The 26257-nt window shown below is 37.3% G+C and overlaps 2 protein-coding genes across 4 annotated transcripts in view; one reads left to right on the top strand and one right to left on the bottom strand.

Moving 5' to 3' along the window:
* Window positions 1–21786, bottom strand: INTS12 (integrator complex subunit 12). Of its 2 annotated transcripts, none has more exons than XM_006076390.4 (7): window positions 21650–21786; window positions 14909–15073; window positions 12169–12321; window positions 10730–10917; window positions 9121–9280; window positions 4249–4395; window positions 1–847 (listed from the first exon to the last, which is right to left on the bottom strand). In XM_006076390.4, exons 2-7 carry the CDS (start codon window positions 15062–15064, stop codon window positions 263–265), a joined length of 1389 nt encoding a protein of 462 aa, XP_006076452.4. In that variant the 5' UTR covers window positions 15065–15073; window positions 21650–21786; the 3' UTR covers window positions 1–262. The 2 variants fall into 2 exon arrangements, with proteins under 2 accessions (XP_006076452.4, XP_006076451.4); XM_006076389.4 differs by having other exon boundaries at window positions 21576–21721.
* A 25-nt stretch (window positions 21787–21811) lies between these two features.
* The window catches only part of GSTCD (glutathione S-transferase C-terminal domain containing), a 145106-nt gene continuing 140660 nt past the window's right edge, over window positions 21812–26257 (top strand). Inside the window, exon 1 of one of the 2 annotated variants that reach the window (XM_044946152.2) lies at window positions 21812–22032. In XM_044946152.2, the coding sequence (XP_044802087.1) occupies window positions 21964–22032 (69 nt within the window). In that variant the 5' untranslated portion in view covers window positions 21812–21963. The remainder of the gene's footprint in view (window positions 22033–26257) is intronic. The other variant, XM_025290337.3, reaches the window with a different exon arrangement.

The following is a 26257-nucleotide window of genomic DNA, read 5'->3' as shown; positions in this document are numbered from 1 at the left end:
TGGGATTTCAGAAGTTTTTATTAAGAATTAGTCATTCTAATCATTGTTTTCACACACTATGAAAACTGTCAAAATAAAAATGTTAAAACAGATTTAAGATAAACATTTCCAAGTTTCACTAAATACTATTTAGCATTTTAAGGTAAGAAATAATAGAAATTTCATTATGAAGATTTTTATTAAATTATAGTATATTACAGTTTATATCTTAATAAGATTTTAATCTTTAGGATAATATGATATAAAAACCTACTTGGCCACATTACTTCTTGAGTTTCTTTTGGGCAGCCTTCTTCTTGACCATTTGTAACCGCTTCATGGCATTGAGTTGTGATTCTTGTGAAGTTGGACCTTTAAGGGATGCCGACGGAGAGGCGCTCGATTCGGAAGTGGTTTTGTTAGTGGTACTTCCACTAGGCCCTGATGTCCCACTATTTCCATTCCCACTGAGTTGGCTGCTGCTTCCTGGAACCAAACTACTTGGACTGGGAAGACCTACTTTGCTAACATTGTCACAACTAACTGAGCGACTAAGGCCAGTTTTGCCTAGAGTGAGAGGTGGAGGTGGTTTCAACGGTACAGTGGGTGAAGTGCTGTTATTGGAACCTATTTTGGAACCTATTCCCCCTTTGGATGTTGTTGCCAGACCAGTCAAACCCACGGGCTTCTGGTTAGCAGAAGAGGTAGCAGGTTTCCCGCTATTGTTTTGGGCTGCTGAACTCAATTTTGCTGTTGATGGACCAGCAGAAGTAGTTTTGGCTGCAAAAGCTGCCCATCCAATTAGGCCACTAGTTGCTGAAGAGGAAACATTGGTGCTAGAAGAATTTCCTGAAACGACCGTGGATGCCTAAAAAATATAAGATAAATATTAGAGGCAAGTATAATTAATACCTAATATTCTTAAATACATAAGAAGATTAATGGTTAAGACTTTTTATACAAAAATAGTGATCTTGGAAATTTAAATCATCAAAATTAAGTTCTGATAAACTGATATGACAAAACACATAGAAGAAAACCTATCCATAGCTAACGGTGCTACCATTTCCAAAGCAGGAATTATGCTATGTCATATTCTTATTCTAATCATTTCAGAAAAAAATTTCCTTTTTGAGGACCTCTTCCAGATTCAGTCACAAGCCACATCAGAAAATCAGATTTAATTCTTTAAGTTGTTTTTCATGCAAAAAAGTTATTATTTAGCTTAGTAAAACATCTAATTTTTTAGACCTTGCTGCAGATGACTTGTGGATCAATTAAAAAAACAGAATCCACTCTTAATGGACAAAAATGCTTATGCCCAGGATACTTAGTAGATGTCTCAGATGAGATTTAGAACCTATTAAAAAAAAATTTCCCCCTAAATTTTGAGCAAATACTTGCATATATACAGGTATACTGCATTAACTACATGAAATTATACAACTGGTGATATACTAAAAACGTTTCATAACTTATTTTCCCAATTTGTCCATGTTTCCAGTGAAACTATCACAAAGAGATCCCTGTTTCAATATAAAGGATTTTTTATAAACTGCCTCAATAAGCTGCATAGTGACATTTTGGGTATGCCTGATTCACTCCCAGATTTATTCCATAAAGGTGTAACACATATTAAATTTCTCTAATTAACTTCCTTGGACAGTCAAAAGCTAACAGAGTACCAATGTCACTACATAAATACTGTTCTTCTTCATACAAAAACAATTTTTTTTCACATTAACATTGAGGGGAAAAGGCACTTTGTTCAAATTGATTGCGAATTGAATTTTTCTATCTTATTTTCATGGGTCACAAAAGTGTTAAATATGTAAAAGATAAAAATCTTACAAATAGTATCTTACTTAATATACTAGTTATCATGCTTAAAATACACCCAATTATATTTTAGAACTGAACTCCGAATAAGTTGATAAAAACGTTTTTAGTTCTTACAAAGTAGTCTTTAGTGTTGTCTGCATTAAACATTATAAACCAATGAGAAAAAAACTGAAAATAGAGGGCTCTCTGAAAATAGAGGGCTCTGAGGTCTTTAGAAGAGGAAGGTCCAGATTATTGTTCACATACAGTGAAAAATGATAGGATTTTTTTACAGTTACATCATATAATGACTATCTCATAAGGTTATGCAAAGATAAACTTTACATAAATTGCAAATTTCTAGAGAAATGCATATATTTAATGAGAAAAAGTTAGCCAAGGTAGCAAAGGATACAGGTGTAGTAAACTTAATTTTCAATTATAAAAGATGTTATTTTTTCCTTTTCTAATAAATATAAAACTACCTGCCATTTGACTAAATGATCTTTCAATAAACTTTACAAAAGAAAACCCATCTGAAGTAATCAAAAAGACCAAAACTTATGAAGTACAAAGCAAGTTCTGTGTATATGACATTTTATTTTAATGGTTTGCTGTTACTGGTATTGCTTTTCAATTTATTGAATTTCATAGTAAACATTTATTCTATTTTATCATAAAAATATCAAAACCTCTTAATCAGAAAAAACATGACAGCCAAGGCCTTAATTTATTTGCTGCAAAATAATTTCATATTGAGTTTCCTAAAAATAAGCCTTGGTAGTAATAGGTTGGAGAAGGCGATGGCACCCCACTCCAGTACTCTTGCCTGGAATATCCTATGGACAGAGGAGCCTGGTAGGCTGCAGTCCATGAGGTCGCAAAGAGTCGGACACACCTGAGAGACTTCACTTTCACTTTTCACTTTCATGTATTGGAGAAGGAAATGGCAACCCACTCCAGTGTTCTTGCCTGGAGAATCCCAGGGACGGGGGAGCCTGGTGGGCTGCCGTCTATGGGGTCGCACAGAGTCGGACATGACTGAAGCAACTTAGCAGCAGCAGTAATTGGTTAGTATAAAAATCTATCTGAAAGTAATTTGAGTATAGAATATAGCAACTCAAATTATTTTCAATAAATTATTCTTACTTCTACTCTAGCTCACCAAGTCTCTATGTGACAAACCAATAAGGGCTATCCCTTGGATATCAACTCTTCCTTGGTGGTGGTGAAGTTGCTCAGTCATGTCCGACTCTTTGCAACCCCATGGACTATAGCCTACCAGGCTACTCCATCCATGGAATTTTCTAGGCAAGAGTACTGGAGTGGGTTGCCATTTCCTTCTCCAGGGGATCTTCCCTACCCAGGGATTGAACCCAGGTCTCCCGCATTGCAGGCTGACGCTTTACCCTCTGAGCCACCAGGTAAATTAAATTAAAAATGATCTGCAAATAAAATTATCAGTACCTTTCTCAAGAGTACTTTATATTTATATTCTTGATTTTCACTACCTATAGCCAATTGGACAAGGCAATATCTTTAGAATTTTCTGGGAGTAACCTTTGAGAATCTGGAGCTAACATTTTTTCTTCCATCTTTAGTATTCTGCTTAAAATTAGAATGTGTAACTCAATAAAAGCATTCCTTTTGTTATAAAATTAGATTAGAAAAATATTTTATCCTATGATATCAAAATGCCAGGATAATAATAATAATGTAGCATGATGTCAAGGAGGAAGACCAAGGAATGAGAAAGGTGATACTCTCACTAGATAATCTGGCCCTTTAGTATAGGAGAGAGCCACTTCATGGGAAAATTCATGATAATAGAAAGAAATAAGACAAAGCAAGAAAACTTCAATAGCCAATGAGTAGGGCGAAGAAAGCTCACAAGTGATGTGAGGAGCAAAACTACTGCTACTGAGGACAAAGGCATTTGGAATTGAAACCCAGTTCCTGAGGGCAGAATATTGGCTGACTACATAGGAATGATAACGAATGTTATCTTAGAATGCTCACAGATAGTTTCTAACCATGATAAAAAAAGAAACAGCAGAGTTGAAGATAATTACATAAATGTTCTCTTTCTACTTAATGTTAACAGTTTGTTGTTGTTTAGTCACTAAGTCATGTCCAACTCTTTTGCAACCCTATGGCCACAGCCCACAAGGCTCCTCTGTCCATGGGATTTCCCAGGTAAGAATACTGGAATGGGTTGCCATTTCCTTCTTCAGGGGATCTTCTGGACCCAGGGACGGAACCCATGTCTCTTCATTGGCAGGCGGATTCTTTACCACTGAGCCACCAGGGAAGCCAACGTTAATAGTAATACAGTCTTAATTTCCAACATATGGCCATTTAGTCTACAAAGTTCCTGATTAATGTTTTCAAGTAACTAAGTCAACTAAATTTAAATCCAATCTTAGATAAAAATAGAATGTACTATACCTTGACTTCTGATCTCTTAAATGCTAGAAAAGTTGTCTCTGGTTTGAGTTTAGTTTCTGGTTTCTTAACCAATGGATCTTTAACAGCTGGAGCTACAGAAACAACTGTGGGGGCTGGTTTCTGTGGTGGTTTCTGAGTTTTCTGAGCCTGCAAAAATCAGTGTTAAAATTAAATTAGCTACAAAGTCTTAGTTAAATGTACAAAAAGACAATAACATCTACCACAGGACTCCTCAATGAACTGTAATACAGATAAACATTTAACATTAAAAAAATATAACATTGTGATGACATGGAAAATATAAACTCTTGGACAAATTATTTTTATCATATCAATTAATGACTTTATAGATTTTATTAGTTTCTAAACAGTAAAGATAACATGAGGTTTTAAAAATTATGCAGACTGGGGTTAATTAAATATTTTAACAAAACAGTCCAAAATCATTAAAAAGAAAATGAAAAAAACCATATAAGCATTTTCAGTTTTATTTTGACCAACAATTGATCTTTTTCCTTTATATTAGGTACTTTACTAAATTCTCTTGTACATGAATCATTTTTCAGTTTATTCTTTAGTGTTTTCCAGTTAGATAATATTAACTATACAAACGGAATAGTGCAGTGTTCGAGAGGACAGCTTTTGGAATCAAACAGAACTAAAATTAAAGCCCAGCTCAACTACTTCCCTATCTATGTTACCTCAGGTAAAATATGTACATTTCCAGAAGTCTCATTTTTCATCTGCAAAATGTGGATAAAATCTTCTGTTCTAAAGGAGGGTTATGAGAATGCAGTGATTATGTAAGAGTTTACACAGTGTCTGGTACATGTTAAGTGCAGATAATAACAGTTACTACTCATTCATCATCATTATTTACAAATGGTAAGAAAACAAGCTTTTCTTACTAAATCCAGAAGAACCCTTCTCTACTAGGTGAGTAATGGTGCTCCCAGCCATCCCACTGTTTTTGACAATCCTAATAAGGTCACGCAAGACTATACCAAAAACTTTATTAATGATGTGCTCCCATTTCTGGAAATTTGAATGTAGCTGTTTTATCTTTGTTTAGACTTTCTTGTGCTATGATTTGCCATATAATATATTTTCACCCTTAAGTCTCAGTTCATCCCATTTTTTATGTTACATATTTTCCACATGAAAGTATACCTATTTTCAGACATCACTTACAAAGCAACACTTAGATCAAGAATATTATAAAGAATGCTGGAAGATATCTATGGTAAAATATCTACTACCAAGAAAGATTATCTTACCTTGTACTGCAAACCATGTTATTAAAATGTAGCCTTCAGAGTATCAGGAGTACATGGTATTCTAATCTTACACTTTCCTCCACCCACATCAGTAGATGAGGTTAGACTCTGAAGACCGACCTAACTTGTATGGTTTAGTAGATGAAGATTCATTACTCTGAAGCTCAGAAAGAACCTCTGCCTAGGAGATCATGTTTGGATCTTCTGCTTCCTGGCTATTTCACCTACCCATCTTAGAACCTAAGAGATACCCAAAACCCTCTGCTCTTTGCTGGTAGTACTAGTTTAAGGAACTAGGATATTATCACTGATTCAGTATTGCTCAACAAAGGCACTTTAATTTTTTTATTGGGAGACTGACTCACATAGTGTAGAATGCATGAAATTGACCACTCAAGGCAATATGGCCAGTACAGTAACAATCAAAAATACCACGTACTTCTGTTACTGCTGAGAGGAATGTGTTGCCACCTTAGACTGAGAGCCACTGCAATTAGTCACGAGTGCTGGGGCAAATCCCATTGCCTGGTAGAAAGAAAATTACAGGACTAAAGAATAACTCTGGACCCTGCCACCTACTATCACACCATTCTTATCTCTGTCTTCCCATCTTTCTGTACTGTAGAACCTGCCATAGTTGAATAAATTATTGCAAGGGGAAAGAGGATATAAGATGCTTTTTAAGGTATCTTTGAGATACCTTGGAGCAATAACCAATGCACATATGAGAACCTCACTGAAAGCAATTCAGTTTAGCATCCCTTCCATTTCCAAACCCCTTTCTCTCACTAAAGCTTGTGTTTCCTGGATCCCAATCTTCAGGTTCACTTCAGATCACGCCGTTGGTATTTCCCCAGGTCCACTCTTGGTGTATTTAATCATGCTCTGACATTAGTCATTCAGCACTTGACTCTTCGACATACAGACTGAACTTATTGACTGCCGATTTCTGGCCCAAATCTATATTTCCTCTATTTTTAATTATCTTAAAATGAAACAACAGAATGTGGGATGTGTCCAGTCCTGAGCTCTGCTCTGGTGCTCTGTGAGTGAATGAGACTTGCTCTTAATACAAATTAATTAGGCATTTCATTTGCAAAGTTGATAAAGAATAAAATGTATCAGGATGAGAAGAAGCTGAGAAACAGGACATGTGGGCACATGAAAGTTCACCACATACTCAGGAAATGAACCACTTGGTTTTATGTGGCCGCAGTATGTGGTATATATGATGAAGTGGTGGGAAGAGAAGGATACAAAGGTAGAGCTGGGTCAAAAAGAGAAGGTCCATAATCCACCCTAACAAGGATAACTTCATTATATAGGTAATTGAGAGCCACTGGGCACACTTAAACAGATAAAGTTAGGTAATTATTGTAGAAGAATATTCTAATTGTAGTGTATAAAGTGGACTGAAGGGAATCAAGGAGCTAATGCAACAGCAAGAAATGAGCGATTTGTGGAACAGGGTAATAAAAGTGAAATGAGCAGATCTGTGAAATACATATGAGGTAGAATTAACAAGTTTGGTAAACAAAGGGATGTGGATTTAAGAGAGGCATCAAGGATAATATTATCAGTTCAGGCAAATGAGGAAAAACTGAGTGGAGAAGAAAACAATTTTATTTTAAAAAATATTGCACTTGAAGTAACTGTAGGATATCTGGTCATCTGCCAAAATTCACTTCAGAAAGAGGGTAAGAACTATAAATATAGATTTGGTATGAGTTAACTCACAAAATATAAGGGAGAAAAAAGTAGGAAAGAACAGTACTTACTTTATTAACAGACTTAAAATAAAATAATAATAAACTTTGAAGCTATGTTAAAGAAAGATCACTATCACAAGTTATTTATTTTGACTAGCAATTCTTAGTGACTACTTGTGCCAAAGTGCTGGAACATACTATTCTGCTCACCCGTAATTACTTGGGTTGAAGTCCTGGAGGGTAGTTTAAGTAATAAACTAAATAAAAATCAGACAGAGCAGAAAAAATACTGTACCATGTCACAGAAATTTCTTGTTACAAACAAAGTATAAATACTACTGAAATTTTATTACTTTTCATAGGAATAAAAACAATCTATTTCTGATTTAGTGATTAAAATTTCTTTTTATTTAACTAAGTACTTCTGACTTTAAAAAGATATATTTGGTCAGAAAAATTTATGTAGAAATTCACTTGGTTAACAATATAAGAATCTTCTATAAAAAGTCCTTAATCTTCTGGAGAAAGCTATAATTCAAAAAAATACAGGCACTCCTATATTCACAGCAGCACCATTTACAATAACCAAGACATGGAAGCAACCTACATGTTCATCAGCAAAGGAATGGATCAGCCCATGGAATTCTCCATGCCAGAATACTTGAGTGGGTAGCAGTTCCCTTCCCTGGTAGCTACCAGGGAAGTCCCAAAGATATAGTATAGACATATACAATGGACTATTCGTCAGCCATAAAAAAGAACAAAATAATGCCATTTGCAGCAATGTGGATGGACCTAGAGATTATCATATAAGAGAAGCAAGTCAGACACAGAAAGACAAATATCATATGATATCACTTATATGTGGGATCTAAAATATGACACAAATGAACTTATTCATAAAACAGAAACAGACTCATAGAGAATAGACTTGCGATTGCCAAAGGGGTGGGAGGGGTGAGGTAAGGATGGACTGGAAATTCGGAATTAGCAGACAAAAATTATTATGTATAGGATGGATAAACAACAAGGCCTTATTATATAGCACAGGGGACTATATTCAATATACAGGATCACTTTGCTGTACATCAGAAACTAACATTATAAATCAACTGTACTTCAGTAAAAAATAAATTAAAAAAAAAAAAAGAGTCCCTAATCAAAGATAGGGGAACACGGATGGGGGAAGTAAACAAGACACTGAAGTAAATAACAACTTGATTTCTTTAAAAGGGAAATGATAACATTCATCCATCTACTTTTAAATGAATAAAAGTTAGAAAACAAATCCAATATAACATGAAAATGTTTCAGTATGATATTAAAGGCAGTTATGTTTGTGAGCAGTAAACTGAGAAAGTACTTGAGAAAATAGGCTAAATGGTGACTTGAAGACAATGAGAAGGAAAGACAAGGCATAAAGAGAGAAACACAGAAGTAAAGACAGAGATGGCTCTGCACACAGCTTGTAAGTTTGGTGGTTTGCGCTCACTCAGGAATAGACATTTCCAGTACTTCCTTACCAGACTCACCAAAGACTAGAGCTTCGTATCTCACGACTCCCCGTAGTGCTTTGTAGTATTTTTAAATGTGCACAAATACATTGGCACACCAGTAGGAAACAGTCCCAATTTGTGGCCCTCCAATTCTGTTCATTTATACTAGAACAAGCTAAAAGCTGAGCAGAGAAAAATACATATATGTGGTCTGGTCCACTTAGGCACAGACACATAAACCACATATTTATACTATATAAACAAGCATTAAAATAATCAGCTTATAAGATTTTTTTCAATAGCATAAATGTTCAGATTTTTATCTTAACAACCACATATTAACAGAAAAATGGACAGAGATTGTTTAAAATAGAGAAAAGTAATTCCTACCATTCTTTTCATTTGTCTGGTACATCGGGCACAATACCACACAAGGCGAGGGTCAGTCACTTCCTTGTCTGTCACCTGGGGCTTATGGCAATCTTGGTGGTAGAGATTATGGCATTCCTGACACTCTACTAATTGGTTACCGGATGCCACTGTCATTTGCCTAAGAAAATATATCATTAGATATGACACTTATTTGAAGGCAACAATTTAAAGCCACTCTAGGGTTCTTCTGGTGAAGTTTGATATCTTAAAGATATATCAGAAAAGCCAAACAGCAAAATAACAAATCCCAATGTGTAGCCTGCACAAACAATTCATTTCTTTTAAAGGTTATGTTTAACCAGTAAGAAATATTATAAGGCAGCTTAGACTAAACTTGGCTATATTCTTCTTCTTAGCATTTTCCATTGTAATTTTTTTCCTTTTCCCAGAAGGCAGTAGACCTTGGCTCATCCTCCAACAGTCTCATAACATCTTCTTTGTACCTCTATTAAATTCCTTTACATTTGTTGCCTACATATTGTTCTATCTTCTTCATTAATACACGAGTTGCCTAAAGGTAGAAAATGAACCTAATTATCTACAGTGCCTAGCACATTACTGCACAGACATGGGGTGCTCTGTAAATGTCTTAATTAACAAAACAGAATGTATTAATAAGTGTATCAAAAAGGTAAAAATTGTAACAGCAACAGCCTCAGACCACCATAACAAATCTTCTTATGGAGGATTACAATGACTAGTTCTTTCCCCCTTATTACTTTACCATTTATTTCTTTACATGAAAATGGCAACCCTTACAGTAGATAAAGGTTGACATAAACAAATATGTGTTAAAGCAATGAAGCTCTAACAAAATAATCCTATTCAGAAGTACATTAACTGATGCTCTATAATGTTCACAAAATTTTAGAGCTATGTGTTCAGTCCCATGCACCAGAATTTAATATTTTCATGAAGCAAATAGCAGGAAAGGTGACAATCTCTTCTACTGTGCTAGGCAATGAAAGTCATTAACAATTAAAGATGAAGACCCTGGTATCAAGGAATTTAAAATCTAATTATTCTTATTTTTAAGATGAATCTTCTACTAAGCAGAATTATCTATTTTTATAATTATGCATCCATGTTTCAAAACAATACTCAGAATAACCTACATGATCCATTAATTTCATTTTCCTTATCCTCAGGAAAAGATTTAATGCTATTTTAGAAAATGGTATATAACCGTTTACTTTATAAATTCTATGAACACTTCAGGAAAAAAAAAGCAACATAGTCTTCTTAAAAAGAAAGGTGGAAATAATTTAGTCTGCTAAACAGTGTCTTACTAAAAATTAAAGAAATAAGTGTTTTTACTCTAGAAGCCAAGAATGCAGAAAATGTTATTACAACGTAACTGATTATAAAGATGCCTGTTAGTAATATAAATTTTTGACCATTTATTAGACATTAAATAGCCACATGGGCAGTTTATCTCCTATCCACCTCCAAATAATGAAAACAGAATTTAAAAAACACCCAACAATTGGTCTATTTTTTTTTCTTTTTTAAATTGTTTGTTCTTTACAAAGAAACAAAAGAATCTATGCGGCAAGGTACAACTTACCTACAAACAACACAGGCCAATCCCATCTCCATGGCAAAATCATCAGCGCTGGTCTCCTCAAAGCTGGAAAGGTCAGCCATGGCTAAATCCTTGCTGGTTTGGACAGTGATGGGAGAGGACCGTGTCTCTGGTTTCTCCAGTCTAGGTTTCTTTGGGACATCAACTCCTTCAGTGATGTCTGATTTCATCTATAAAAAGCACCCAATCAAAAAGTAACACATTAAAATAAACTTTAAATCACTGAGAGATGTACAAGACAGACAGTGTGCAATGACCACGTCCACTCCGCAGACACTTTCACATAGTTAGGGACAGAAGCACACACTAAAGACCCGTAGAAGATGCATAAGAAATTCGTACTCAGCATGTTAGAAGAATCCAACAAGGTAAAAAGAAACAAATCAGAACAGTTCAGCATGCATCTGTATCTCTCTTTGTACTCTTTTATTCATTAAAGAATCATGGAAGTTCAATGGATTCACTTACACTGCCCTCCTACCCCCCCACTGGATGCTTTGAATTGAGAAGCCACAGCACTGATAAGGATATTTTTAAGGCTATTTTTAAATATTTTAAATTATGAACTAAAGATATTTTATATTGAAAAGAAATGTATAATGAACTTCCACCAGTAACTAAGGCTTAACACATTGCCATATTTGTTTCAAAGCAAATTCTGGCTCCTTTCTTTAAAATATAAAGAGAACAATATAATATAGGTTATAAAGAGCCAGTACTTAGAAAAAGTATGGAAACACAACCCATTGAGGGCAGGTATTACTAAAATTTAAAAAAAAATTTTTTTTTTTTTTTACTAAGTTCTAGAATCCTAATAATTAACTATGTGGAGAAGGCAATGGCACCCCACTCCAGTACTCTTGCCTGGAAAATCCCATGGACGGAGGAGCCTGGTGGGCTGCAGTCCATGGGGTCGCTAAGAGTCGGACACGACTGAGCGACTTCCTTTCACTTTTCACTTTCATGCATTGGAGAAGGAAATGGCAACCCACTCCAGTACTCTTGCCTGGAGAATCCCAGGGATGGGAGAGCCCGGTGGGCTGCTGTCTATGGGGTCGCACAGAGTCGGACACGACTGAAGCGACTTAGTAGTAGTAGTAGTAATAGTAGTAGTAGAAATCATTCACAGTAGACAATCCAAGAGTTTTCTGTAACCCTGTTAAAGTACTCCATCTAGAACATTTGAGTTATAGATTAAACTTTACGCATGAAATTAGTATATCTTCTAGGGCTCAAATATTTGTTGACAATGATTTCAATAAACGGTTCTAAAATGTTTCTAAATTTTAATTAAAAAAAATCCATAATAACCAAAATATATTTACCGAGTGATTATTACATACTTTCACCAATTCTTATATACAAAAAGTAAGCAAAAAACAACTGATTGATTGATTTACTAGAGTAAAGCAAAATCTTACTTTATCAGCAGGTCTCTTTTCACCTTCCTTTTTCACCTTCTCAGTTGTGAGGACCTTGCCATTATTATTGCCAGAAGGAAGATTAGATGATGTTTTGGGCTCTTGCTTAATAGAAACAGTTTTTGTGCTTGAAATTTTGGGTGGCTCCACATCCTGTATATGAAATTAAAAGATACCTATAAAGAAATATTCAGACTAGTATATTATTAAAAACAAAACCAGATCAGAAATCTAAATTATCAGTTAAAAATTAAGACATCAAATGTGCCAACATATTGTGTCTTTTTCTTCAGTAAGTTAAGTTTCACATAAGGTTTCACATTTGTGAGCCATCACTACAATTAATATAATGAACATATTCATCATCTTGCCAAGTTTCCTTGTTGCCCTCTATAACCACTCTTAGAGGCAGACATCCTAGAAAACTAAGCCACCCATTCTCAGGAAACCACTGATCCATCTTCTGTAACTATATAGGTTGCATTTCCTAGAAATTTTCACAAGTGGAATCATGCAGGATATACTCTTTTTTTTTCTGGCTTTTTCACTCAGTATATTTATTCTGAGATTCATGAATGTCACTGAGTGTAACAAAAGTTCCCTCCTTTTGTTGCTGAATAGTACTCCATTGAACAAATATACCATGATTTGTTTATTCATTTACCTACTGCCGGACTATTGGGTTGTTTCTAGTTTGGGGCTATTACAAATAAAGATGTTATGAACATTCACGTACAAATCCTTACATGGACACATACTTTAATTTCTCTAGAATATGTGTCTAGGAGTGGGATGTCTGGATTGTATGGGAGGTTTATGTTTAACTTTTTAAGAAACTGCCAAACCATGTTCCACAGTGGTATACCATTTTATATTTTCATCAGAAGTACCTGAGAGTCCCAGTTCCTATCTTCAAATCCTATCTTCAAATCCTCACCAACACTTGGTATAGCTAATCTTTTTAATTTTAGACATTTAATAGATATGTAAGGCATATCATTGTAGATTTAATTTACATTTCTCTAATGGCTAAAAATGTAAGGGCAGCAGACGTTTTAGGTGCAACCAACTTCTCATGTACTTTAACAAATGCGCTTCCTTCTGTTTTAGAATCTCAAAATACTGCTTCTTGGGGTTTCCCTGGTGGTCCAGTGATTATGAATCCACCTGCCAATGCAGGGTACATGGGTTCAGTCCCTGGTCCGGAAGATCCCATATGCCATGGAGCAACTAAGCCCTCGCACCACAACTGCTGAGCCCACACTCTAGGGCCCGTGAGCTGCACCTACTGAAGCCCTGCGCCCTAGAGGCTGCGCTCCGCAACAAGAGAAGATACCGCAGTGAGAAGCTGATGCACAGCAGCCAAGAGTAGCCCCTACTTGCCACACTTAGAGAAAGCCTGAGTGCAGCAGTGAAGACCCAGTGCGGCCAAAAGTAAAATAAGTAAATAAATTTTTAGAAAAATACTGCTTCTTTAGTAATAATAGGAATTTCCTATTTGGACAATATCAATACTCGGAGCAGAACAAATTTGTTAGTGCATTTTGTTGAGTTTTATTAATTTGGTTGGTTTGAGCTCACCAAACCTCCAGAATGAGAATGGTAAAATAAATGAAGTCACAATGGCTCCACTATTCAAAGGACAATAAAAAGGTCTGAGAATAGGAGAGCTTATTTTGAAAGAAGGCCTGGAGGAAAACATCACTGCTTACTTGGGCACAGAGTCTGGTACTCGGCCCTGTCTTGAGTTTGAGATTCTGGATTAGACTGAGCTAGTCAGGTAGTTTGGTCTTCTCCTTATCAGTTTGGTATCTAGGTGTTTATAGACCAGGGTGACTCGAAGTTTCAAGGCTAGAGTTTTAGACAGGTTTGAAAGAATGTTGTCTTAGGTAGGTATAAAGAATATAGTAAGAGCTGTCATTCACCAAGAGCTTATTATATACCAGGCAGACACTACACTATGTGTAGTGTACCAATGTTCTTTATTTCTTTTAAATGTTCATTACTTTGCAAGGTAGTTCTCATTATCCTCATTTTACTAATAGAGAAACAGATGCTGGGTGAAATGAAGTTACTATGTACCTCAGTTTCCTTATTGTAAAATAAAAATAAATAATACCTATCTCAAAGGATCATTATCACAATTAAAATTAATTATACACCTATATCACTGAGAAAAGTACCTAGGACACAGTAAATGTTCAAGATATGTTACCTGTCATCACACTAGTAAGAGGTAAGCTGGGATTTAAAACAGATCTGTCTGGTTCCAAAATGTATATGCTTTTCACAGAAAGCTGCCTGGCCACTTTGTTTGCAATGGGAGTGACATAGTTCTCACAGTTTATCCATACCTCCTTTTTCCCTTAGATTATCCTATCTATATGTAATTCACTTCATTGTAGAATTCTTGCCCTTTTATCTTTTTGCCCCTAAAACATTAGAGAATAATTATAAGCTATGGTTTCATTCAGCAGATTAAAAAAATTCTAATCATAAAGAATTAAAATTATAATACATTAGTGGGTTTCTATACACAGAAAATAGTAGAACAAAATATTGTCCACTCTCAGCTAACTTTTCTATACAGTGGAATAGTTCTCTGAAAGCTTGAGAAAGAGAAGAACACTGTAAAGGTCTTCATGCCACAAGGGAAGATTATCTGGCAGACTGTTTTGAGCTGGTCTAAACATTAAAGACTTTACAGAACTCCCTCCAAACCTCTAATTCAGTTATATACCTTTTGAGATGGACGATAACTTGAATCAATGCCCCGAGCCAAAGATTCATCAAGTAGTGTTTTTAGCTTTTCAGCAGAATCTTTACTCTTTGAATGTAAGAAGCCTAATGCTTTCAAAAAAATGGGATCAAGTTCCAAGTTCACTGCAGCAGCCATCCCAAACACCTGAAGGAAAAAAAAAAAAGAAGGTAATTTACAGACAATGGGCAATTACCTGTCGAAATTTATCTGTCTTGTTCTGTTTAAATGTATTACTGTGCACCTGATACAAAATTCAAACTGTCTAAAAGGTTATTACAGATACATTTCCCTCTTATCCCTAATGGGAATTATCTAGTTCTCTTCTCCTAAAGTGAGAGTATTATCAGCTTTCAGATAAGCTCCTGCTCTCCACAGAGCCTCTTCCTAATATAGTTTTCAAATAATACACTTACAATTTAGTACAGAGAAACTTGATGTGTTTAGGTCAAGTTTACGGTATATCAAAATTTCTTCTCTTAAACCTTATTTATACACCCCCTCACCCCCCACACACAGACTGGGGGAAGGGTGTCACGGGGGACAATAGTTAGAGCATACATTAAACAATAAGCTATAAAAGTCAGTGCTGAAATTTTAACCTCAGTTATCTTTTTTTGCCTCCTTAGTCCTCAGCCCCAATCTTGAATGCCTCAGAAAATATACTTATGATAATTTTATTGCATCACATTTAGCTTGTGGTATCTCATGCATTAACCTATTTTTGAAAAGCAAAGTCTGTGACAAATGGTGCCAAAACATACATATATATATATATATATATATATATATATATATATATATGGCCTATGATATTCTCTGTGCCCTAAGGAACTTAAAAAATAGTGAAGATATACATCAAAGGCTTATGAAATTCTAAAACATTAAAAAGTTTTCCTTTCAGTTAATACTGATGCTATTATGTTGTTTTATTTTTGGTGTCACTTTTTAAAATACTTCTCCAGGCAAGGAATTATTAAAATAAAAATGTATACTTTGTATTCAATCCTTTGATAACATTCTAGAGCTTGAAACTGTCTTCTGTCCTTGAGGTTAATACTGTAATAATGCAACACACTTGTACTTGCTAGAGTTAGGGATCTGTCAGCAATTACACAGTAATCTCTCATTTTCAGGGATTTATAAAGCCATTAAAACTTGCTGTAGGTTTAATCTTGGCATATGAAAGACCACCCTGAAAATGGATTTTGTTTGTTCCTTCCCTATCTACCTTCCTCCTAATACTTCTTCAGTTTTTATAGGAAACACACATACACACGATCCGAATGTTTTTTTTTTTTTAAAGAAGGTATAAGATACCCATCTGATGGCCACAAAATTATTGTCAAATTCTGTGCTCTACTCAATCACCCAAGAGCAGGGGTCCAAAGCTCAATATTAAAAGAAAAATAATCTACCTCAAACGGTTGTATGGGTAATAATTTAATAAAAATTGAGAAGCAACCTCTGTTACTTCTTAAGATTGTATTATTACATACATTACCCATATATAATGATAGGTACAGAAAAGTGTATTTTTTTTTAATTATTCATGAGGAGAAAAGTGTTCCTCATTAAAATGTCCACAATGAAAAGGAGTGAAGTTGCCAACCTCCTGAGTGTACAAGGAGACACAGCCTAGACTTTCTACTGACTTAAGTTTTTATAGCTCAGGAACACAGTAGTTTACTTATCCAGAGAAGTCTGTATTTTGAGGTGCTGAAAGGACTGAAACTTCCTTTTAATATACTAGAAAAACCATTACTTCAAACTTCTATGTTGAAATTAGAAGCAAAGTATTTACTGTTATTTATTTCTATAGTCACAGATAGAAAAAGGTTTATATTACAGATTAGGTAACAAGAGTCAGCACCTCGTCTTTTACATCTCCCCCATTGGCAGGTGAATTCTTGACTACCAGCACCACTTGGGAAGCCCGTATAATTGTTAGCTAAATACATACATAAAGAAGTGTACTTACTTTTTTACTCATGGAATAAACGGTGAGAAAAGTTTGGAGACCAATGGGTTAGCCTTTCTAGCAATTTCCAGTTTCCCTTTTCCTATTATATACACATAATGGTTACTTTAAGGTACAAACTTACTTCCCCCTTGAAAATCCCTCCAGTACTCTTTTAGCTCAGGGCTTCCCAGGTGGCACCAGTGGTAAAGAAATTGCCTGCCAATTCAGGACACAAAAGAGATATGGGTTCGATCGCTGGGTTGAGAAGATCCCCTGGAGGAGGGCATGGCAACCCACTCCAGTATTTTTGCCTGGAGAATCGCACGGACAGAGGCGCCTAGCAGGCTGTGGTCCATGGGGTTGCAAACAGTTGGACAACGAAGTCAGACAATGAAGCACGCAAGCATGCACTCATTCAGCTCAGTCCTTCCCCCCTCCATATTAATTTCATTGCTAGCTCCCCAGCATCTTCTAGTCCCTACTTATTACCAACATATTCCCCTAGCTTTTTCCATAGTTTTCTCAAGCACTCCTTTTATTGCTTTACTTTGACTATCCGCTCTCCCCGCCTCCCATACACACCAGACATCACCTGTTTTACAGCCTTCCCAAGTAGTGAGTTGTTCCTATCCAAAGACCAAACAGAGGTCTACAGAGACCTTACTCCGTATTGCTGTTTGAGGGAGAATACTCCGACCATCATTGACCAACATCGTCTCTTGAATCCACACCTGCATGTTCACTGTTGCTAATGGACAGAACATTTGTACCAGGTTCATCTTCTTCCTCTCCCCCTTGCCATTATCTCTGATAATTTTAGCATCTATACTGGTGTTCTTCTCCAAATTCCTGTGCTAGGTTTATTTAGATCTTCAATCTCAAAGAGCTTCATCTTCAGCTACTGAAACCTGGAACTCACAACTCTTCTCTTTGACTACAGTCAATTCTCCTTTTTAACTATAATCTTCCACCACTCTATTAATCTCTTCTACTGCTTTGACCCAGGAGCCTCTTCAGGGTACCAAGTAAATTTTTCTTTCTTTTAAAAATTTCTTTACTCCCATCCACCTGTACTTTGAATTTATAGAGGCCTCCACTTTCTTGTTTCCTCTGCTTCCTCTTTATTAGCACTTTCTTGACCCAACTTCTGTTCCCCATCCAACAGTAAAAACAGGAGTTGGGCCTAAAAGAAAACACTCATCGTTATATGTTTTATCCTTTATTCTTTTGCTTTCTACCTTACTTTCCCTCTCCATTTTCTAATGCCTTCTCCAGTTTCTATTACTTCTCCTTTCTTACTGGCAAATACACATTAGTAATCCTCTGTATGTGGACTTTGAATAGTGTGATGAAGTCACACACCAGCTTGGCCCATCCCATGTGGGACGTGCCTTATCCCTTGTCCAGTGAATCCCATCTGTTAGTCACTAGCCAGCTCGGTTATCAGACTGGCTGCCAGGGAACTGCAGTGCTTGTGTTCATGTTACCTTATTATTATTTATGTAATGGCCCCAAAGAGCCAGAGCAGTAAGGCATACAATTCAGGTATGCCAGAGAAGCTGCAAAGTGCGTCCTCTAAGTGAAAAGGTGGATGTTTTCAACTTAACAAGAAAAAAGGTATATGCTCATATAATGAGGTTGCTAAAATCTATGGTAAGAACAAGTCTTCTATCTGTGAAATTGTGAAGAAGGAAAAAGAAATTTGAGCTAGTTTTGCTATTGTACCTCAAGCTGTAAGAGTTATAGCCATGGCACATAAGTGCTTAGTTAGATTGGAAAAGCCATTAAATTTGTGGGTGGACATAAACAGAATATGTGTTCAAACTGACAGAAATGCGTTGGGCCAGAAAACATTGAGCATCTACAAAAACTTCAGCAAGGGATCCCCTGAAATGAGTGACACCAGCCATTTACTGCAAGTAAGAGATGGTTACATAGATTTGGGTTTAGACTGAAAAATACATAAATTACTGGAGAGGCTATGTCTGCCAACGAAGGGGCCACTGTCACGTTTCAGGCAGAGTTAAAGAAGCTGAAGGGAGAGACTACGTTCACATAACTTTTATTATGGTATGTTGTTATAATCGTTCTATTTTATTACCAGTTGTTAATCTCTTACTGTGCCTACTTTATTAATAAAACTTTATCACAGGTATGTATGCAGGAAAAAAATGGTATATATAGGGTGTGGTACTATCCATGGTTTCAGGCATCCACTGGAGATCTTGGAACATATCCTACATGGATAAGAAGGGACTACTGAATAGTGAAAGAAATTTCTTTTTCTTCTATGGTCCTAAAGAGGTCAGCAACTGTGGTGTAAATCTGTCACTCAGTAATGCTGGCCAAGAGAATTCACTGTATCTTTCAAAAACCTTTCTTCTCCATGAGAAATACTCAGCTTTTCTGGTTCTCCTTTTCTATCTTGGGCTCTTCTTTCTGTGGGTCATCTTTTCAACTCCATTGATCTTGGTATTGCCGAAGTAATTGTGTCCTCGTCTATTTTCTTTAGTTCTGCTACCAGTTTCCTATTTGGTAATCTTTATATATCATGTTTTCAACTAGCAACTGTAGATAGACGATTTCATACATTTACCCCCAGTCCATCTCTCTTAAGCTTAAACCCCACATTTCCAACTGCTTAACAGACATATCTAACTGGTTGCCCTAATGGTATCTCAAGTTCAGCTATGAATGAATTTGAAATTATGAATATCTTCCCCCCAAATTTCCCTGTCCTGCACTTTCAATAAATGACACACTCTCCATTAATCAGGTCTAAGGCCTAAACTTTTGCTCACTGAGTCCTTCCCCATTCCTTATTCTGAACAATCAGCAGGCCTTTCCTGTGAATTCTGAGTCTGCAACATTTCTCACATCTGTTCCTGCTTTTCATTTCCAAGGCTATTACTCAGATTCAGGTTTTCACTTGCTTTTTGTACTACAGCAATAATCTAGTTATTCTCCTTGACATCAAGGCAGTTGCCATATTAATGTTCCTGCAACACATTTTCTTTCTTTCTTCTTTGAAAATTAAGGCAACCCACTGCCTTTAAAATAAAGCCTAATTTCTTGGCCTACCATTTAAAAAGATTCAGTAACTGGCACAAAAACTAAGCTGGGCTTGCTACTTCTACTCAAATTGTCTGAGAAGCATTTTACCTTTTTTTAATATTTCCAAATCCTATCAAGACCTGGTTCAAATACTACTTCTCATGAGGACTTTACTCACAGCTACTGTGTTCTGCTCTACTCCCTGGACTACTAATCCTGCTCTCCAAGGATATCTAGCAGTGCATTCTCTCATGGTATGGGAGTTTTCTACCTTGAACCACACTTTTTAATTTTTTTGGACATTTGTTATATTCTCTATAAAACTCTCAGTACTTTAAGGGGAGAAGCTATCCTTTTTGCCTGTGTGTGTTTGTGTGCTAGGTGGTTTCAGTGGTGGCCAACTCTACACGAACCTGTGGACTGTAGCCTGTCAGGCTCCTCTGTCCATGGGATTCTCCAAGCAAGAATACTGGAGTTGATTGCTATGCTCTCTTCCTATCTTTGTTGCCTACCATTTGGCTATTTTGCAAAGTACCACAATATAATGCCCATAGAATTATTAGAAGTCAAAGTATAATGATCTTTTCTCTGCTTCTACACAGTTCTAAACATTTCCAAAGTCCCTTAACAAAAAGCGACAAAAAAAGAAACTCAGAGCCATCCCCACTGCCTCGCCCTGGCCCAAATCCTAAAACATCAAAAAGGGAAAGGCATACAAAACAAAAACACCTCTTTCAAGACTGGGGACTTGTACAGTGTTCCTATCTGCAATACTCTCTTGCCAATCCTTTGTCTGGTTTAAATTTTTTAATCTCACTAGGCTGTAAACTCCATGCAAGCAGGGGCTTGTTTTAGTCACTGTTATATACCTAGTGTTTGGAACTTAACAGACGCTCACAACTATTTGTTGAGTCATTGAACTAGGTTTGGTTTAAATGTCACTTTTGAGGGCTTCTGTGATTTCTCCAAACTAAGTTGGGTATTCACATATAATATATGCTTTCCTCTACATCCCATTTCCCACTCAACACGCCGATCTTAAAAGAAGTGCAAAGTTGATCTTCATGTGAACGAGATGCAGGAAACTGACCCTATTCACACAAAGTGCAATATTAGGGTTGTCATCACAGAACGGCTCTAGATAGCTTTGCCTCTTGATCTTTGCAAGCTCTTGTAACCCATCCCTTTAAAGATGCTACCCTTTTTATTCCTTCACCGAGTTCTTGGCCCTAGGTTATACTGATATCTTAAGCACACGTCCGGAAACACAGTGAGGCGGAAAGACCCTGATTCCAAACCAATCAAGTGACAGAGAATCTAAACAGTGACCAGAGACGCGCAGAACAAGAATGCCAAAATTTTGACCAAAGTCGTGACACACCCAAGGCCTCTGACAAGTGAGCCGGAGAGGTGAGAGGCAGACAGAAGAAGCTGTACAGAGAAGTCGCCAAAACCTGCCAAGGAAGGCCCGAGAAAGGGTTCCAAGGACCTAGTCCCTGGGGCTTACTCTCCGAGGAAGCACGACCCTCGTTGTAAGGAGAAAGCGGTCAGCCTGGGCACTCGACCGCCTGTAGACAGCGAAGTGAGAGGGAGCGAGAAAACTCTTAAGACCCCACGGAACTACTCTCCCACCTCGCCCCTCGCGGAGGTCTGAAGCCCCTGAGAGTCGGCTGAGAGCCGGGCAGCAGGTCACTGCTGGAACTCACTATTCACCGCTCCGCCCAGCTGCTCCGTCCGTTGCCGGTGGCCTGGCGAACCGGTGCCAACACCGCCAGCCCGCTCCGAGAGCGGAAACACAAAGGTTCCCGCAGGAGGCTCGGCTGGGGAACGTTTTGACTGTGCGACAGTAGGAAGTGACGTAACCCTCTCTTTCCGGTCCGCCGGATTATGAATGACGGCCGCCTCCGCTGCTTCCTTGAAGCACTCTACGTTTTCTCTCGTGGCCTCGTTGGCAGCGAGTGGTCAGCAGACGAAGACTCCCTGAAGTGGCCTCGGGAAACTCGGCTCGGGCGGGGCTGGAATGCGCTGGCGGCCCCTGTCGCCTACCCACTCACGCACCCTCCCTGCCTGGCCGCGCCTCTGCGACCAGGTAAGGAGGGCGCAGTCCCCGTGATTCCGAAAAACCGCCTCTTAGCATAGGGGGAAACAGGATGGACGATGCGGGCAAGTCGGGGAAGGCTCCCGTCCCCTTCCCAGTTTTTCCAAGACCAGTGGCCTTGGCTTTCTCTGACAAAGGAATGGAGCAGCTTCCAGCTGCAGCAATCTAAGGGGTCGTTTGCCATTTGCCGCTAGCTTTGTGTGTGGACTTCCCTGGTGGCTCAGACGGTAAAGCGTCTGCCTACAATTCGGGAGACCTGGGTTCAATCCCTGCGTCGGGAAGATCTCCTAGAGAAGGAAGTGGCAACCCACTCCAGTATTCTTGCCTGGAAAATCCCATGGATGAAGGAGCCTGGTGGGCTACAGTGCATGGGGTCACAAAGAGTCGGACACGATTGAGTGACTTCACTTACTCAAGTTTGTGTAGATTTCTTGGATCGTCTTGAACTTTTTTTTTTGGAATTTAGTTTTATCTCCCAGCCCTACCTCATTGGAGAAAGCAGTTGTCTGTGAATATTAGCAAACTGTTGCTCCAATGAACTTGCTTCATTTGGGGCCATTTGCTTCTATTGCATCATCAAAGCTGTGTTTCACTTTGGTTTAGGATTAGGTGACTTGGTTTTTTTCTTCATTCTTAATGTCATGATCCTATCTTGGATATCAAGAAAATGCCAACACTTAATAATACATCTTGGCAAAAGTATTGCTGGAGGAGATCGAGTACTTTTTTCCTAAGCTTATCTAGAAACAGTGTTTAAAAGGGAACATGCAAAAGCAGACAACAACTAGTGGTATGACAATTTAAACTTTAACCATGGTCATTTAAATAATGTGGAATAAAATCTTTGTTATAAATACCACCGAGTAATTTGCTGTCATATTGAGTAAATCAAACATCAAGCTATGTGACTTTTTTTTAACTCCCTGGTGAGTAGTATTTGTAGTTGTTCAGTTTCTAAGTGGTGTTACACTCTTTGCAACTCCCATGGACTGCAGCACACCAGGCTTCCCTGTCCTTCACTATCTCCTGGAGTTTGCTCAGATTTACGTCCCTTGAGACAGTGATGCTATCTAACCATGTCATGCCCTGCCACCCCCTTCTCCGTTGCCTTCAGTGTTTCCCAGCATTCAGGGTCTTTTCCAGTGAGTCAGCTCTTCACATCAGGTGGCCTAAGTATTGGAGTTTCAACTTTAGCCTCAGTCCTTTCAATGAATATTCAGGATTGATTTTCCTTAGGATTGACTGGTTTGATCTCCTTGCAGTCCAAGTGACTCGGAAGAGTCTTTTCCAGCACCACAATTCAAAAGTATCAATTCTTCAGCTCTCAGTCTTCGTTATGGGTCCAACTCTCAAATTCATACATGACAACTGGAAAAAAACCCTAGCTTTGACTATATGGACCTTTGTCAGCCAAGTTATGTCTCTGCTTTTTAATATGCTATTTAGGTTTGTCACAGCTTTCTGTCCAAGTGTCTTTTAATTTCATGACCGCAGTCACCATCTGCAGTGACTTTGGAACCCACAAAAATAAAATCTGTCATTGCTTTCTCTTTTTCCCCTTCTATTTACTATGAAGTGATGGGACCCAATGCCACTATCTTTTTTTTTGAATGTTGAGCTTTAAGCCAGCTTTGTTCCTGTCCTCTTTCACCCTCGTCAAGAGGCTCTTTAGTTCCTCTTTGCTTTCTGCCATTAGAGCGGTATCATCTGCATATCTGAGGTTGTTGATATTTCTCTTGGCAATCTTGATTCCAGCTTGTGAGTCATCCAGCCTGGCACTATATGCAGAGTACTCTGCATATAAGTTAAATAAGCAGGGTGACAATATACAGCCTTGATATACTTCTTTCCCAATTTTGAATCAGTCTGTTGTTTCCATGTCTGGTTCTAACTGTTGCTTCTTGACCTGCATAGAGGTTCCTCAGGAGGCAGATAAGGTGATTTGGTATTCCCATCTCTTTAAGAATTTTCCAGTTTATTGTGGTTCACACAGTCAAAGGCTTTAGCATAGTCAATGAAGCTGAAGTAGGTATTTTTCTGGAATTCCCTTTCTTTCTCTATGATCCAATGAATGTTGGCAATTTGATCTCTGGTTCTTCTGCCTTTTTTAAATCCAGCTTGAATATCTTAAAGTTCTCTGATCACATACTGCTAAAGCTTAACTTGAAGGATTTTAGGCATAACTTACTAGTATGTGAAATGAGCACAATTGTATGGCAGTGTGAACATTCTTTGTCATTGCCCTTCTTGGGGATTGGAATGAAAATTGACCTTTTCCAGTCCTATGACCACTTCTGAGTTTTCCAAATTTGCTAACATGTTGAGTGCAGCAGTTTAACAGCATCATCTTTTAGGATTTGAAATAGCTCACCTATTCCATCACCTCCACCAGCTTTGTTGGTAGCATTGTATCCTAAGGTCCACTTGACTTTATATTCCAGGATGTCTGGTTCTAGATGAGTGACCACACCATTGGGTCATTAAAACCTCTTTTTGTATAGTTCTGTGTATTCTTGCCACCTCTTCTTAATCTCTTCTGCTTTTGTTAGGTCCTTACTGCTGAAAGGATTGCCTTAAGCATATCTCATTATTCCACATTGTGTTTTCTTTAAGATTTTTTTAATGTGGGCCAATTTCATAGTGTTTATTGAATTTGTTATAATATTACTTCTGCTTTATGTTTCGGTTTTTTGGCCATGAGGCATGTGAGCTCTTTGCTCCCTGATCAGGGATAGAACCTGTACCCTCTGCATTGGAAGGTGAAGTTTTAACTGCTGGACTGCCAGAGAAGTCATGGAAATTATGTTTGAGTTATACCTGAAGGCAATATTTTAAGAGGTCTAACTTCAGAAATAAATCTGGAAAAATCAGTGAGATTTGAAAATTATTTTATCAATTCCTTTATTGTTTTACACTTCCGCTATATGTTTGTCTGCTTTAAACAAAGCTCAAACTTGAACTTTTGTAGTAGAGGCTCCATCAGGGGTTTTGGAGGGGTTGTTTTTGTTTGTTTGTTTATCTGAACATGCGTTTGTAATTTTGCTATCACCTATGATTTGAAATAAGAATAAATGCTGACTATCCAATTGATCTTTCTAACCAACAATTTAGCAGACTTTGAAACTGAACAAATTCTGAAGCTAGTCAACTAAAACATCTCTAGCATACACAATTCCTTAGCACATGTTGTTTTTATCTTCAAGTTTTTAAGCTAGCCTACTGAATTCTGTTATGACTAGTACTTGCAAAGCAAGGATTTATACCATTCAGTTCATGATGAGCACAGATATTAGTTACTGTGGGGATTCAGTAATTTTATTTCAGGTTTGCTGATGTTTCTAACAGGTTAGCATTTCATGCTGTGGCTCCTTGTTAATTGTGAGGTCAAGCTTATCTGCAAGCATTATGATTCTATGGCAACAGATGATTCCCTGATTCTATGGAGAGAAGATGCCACAGTTCCCTTATGGCTAAGGTTGTAGTAAGCTTTCTTATTTTTAAATAGTTTTTCCCCACTTCTTGCCTGGATAAGAAAACAGCTAATTTTAATCATAGGATTTTGTCCTCTAGGACTTAGTGGTATGTGTCTCGATGTTTCACAACGTAGTGAGCACTGAATAGCTCAGTTTTTTCTTTCTTTTTTGACCTTTAATATCTAAGGTAATAAGCTGCTATTTAACTCTGTAGAGGCAGGCTTTTCTTTCCTTTTTTAAATCTGTATTATTGAAAGAAAACAATGAGATATTTGCAACCAAATACTGTTATTTTGGGGATTTCCCTGGTTGTCCAGTAGTAAAGACTCCCTGCTTCCAGTGCAGGGCGTGTGGATTCAATGCCTGGTTGGGGAACAAAGATCACACCTGCCACATGGCATGAAAAAAAAAAAAACCTTGTTATTTTTATGTATAAAATACAAGCTAGGTTCTAATACTCATAATGTTGAACGTTTTGATGTAGTGGGGAATTCAAATGAGTTTAAATTTAAACTTGAATCTTTAAGAAGAGTAAGTTTGTCATTTTTTTATGCTTATATATTGCTTTAAACTGTTCGATATAAGCAGTTAATATTCAAGTGAACTTAAGATATCCCATTTATACCCCGGAATTTTGTGACTCCCTGGTTTTCAGCCTTAAATAACAAACAGATTTTTTTTTTCAATATTTGGTTTCAATCTTTTCTGTTTTTAAAAAATCTTTTTATTTTATATTGGAGTAT

Source organism: Bubalus bubalis, chromosome 7 (genome assembly GCF_019923935.1).
Source record: "Bubalus bubalis isolate 160015118507 breed Murrah chromosome 7, NDDB_SH_1, whole genome shotgun sequence".
Taxonomy (NCBI): Eukaryota; Metazoa; Chordata; class Mammalia; order Artiodactyla; family Bovidae; genus Bubalus; species Bubalus bubalis.
The sequence above is the reverse complement of the archived record's forward strand: the minus strand, read 5'-3'. Positions and strand labels throughout refer to the sequence as shown.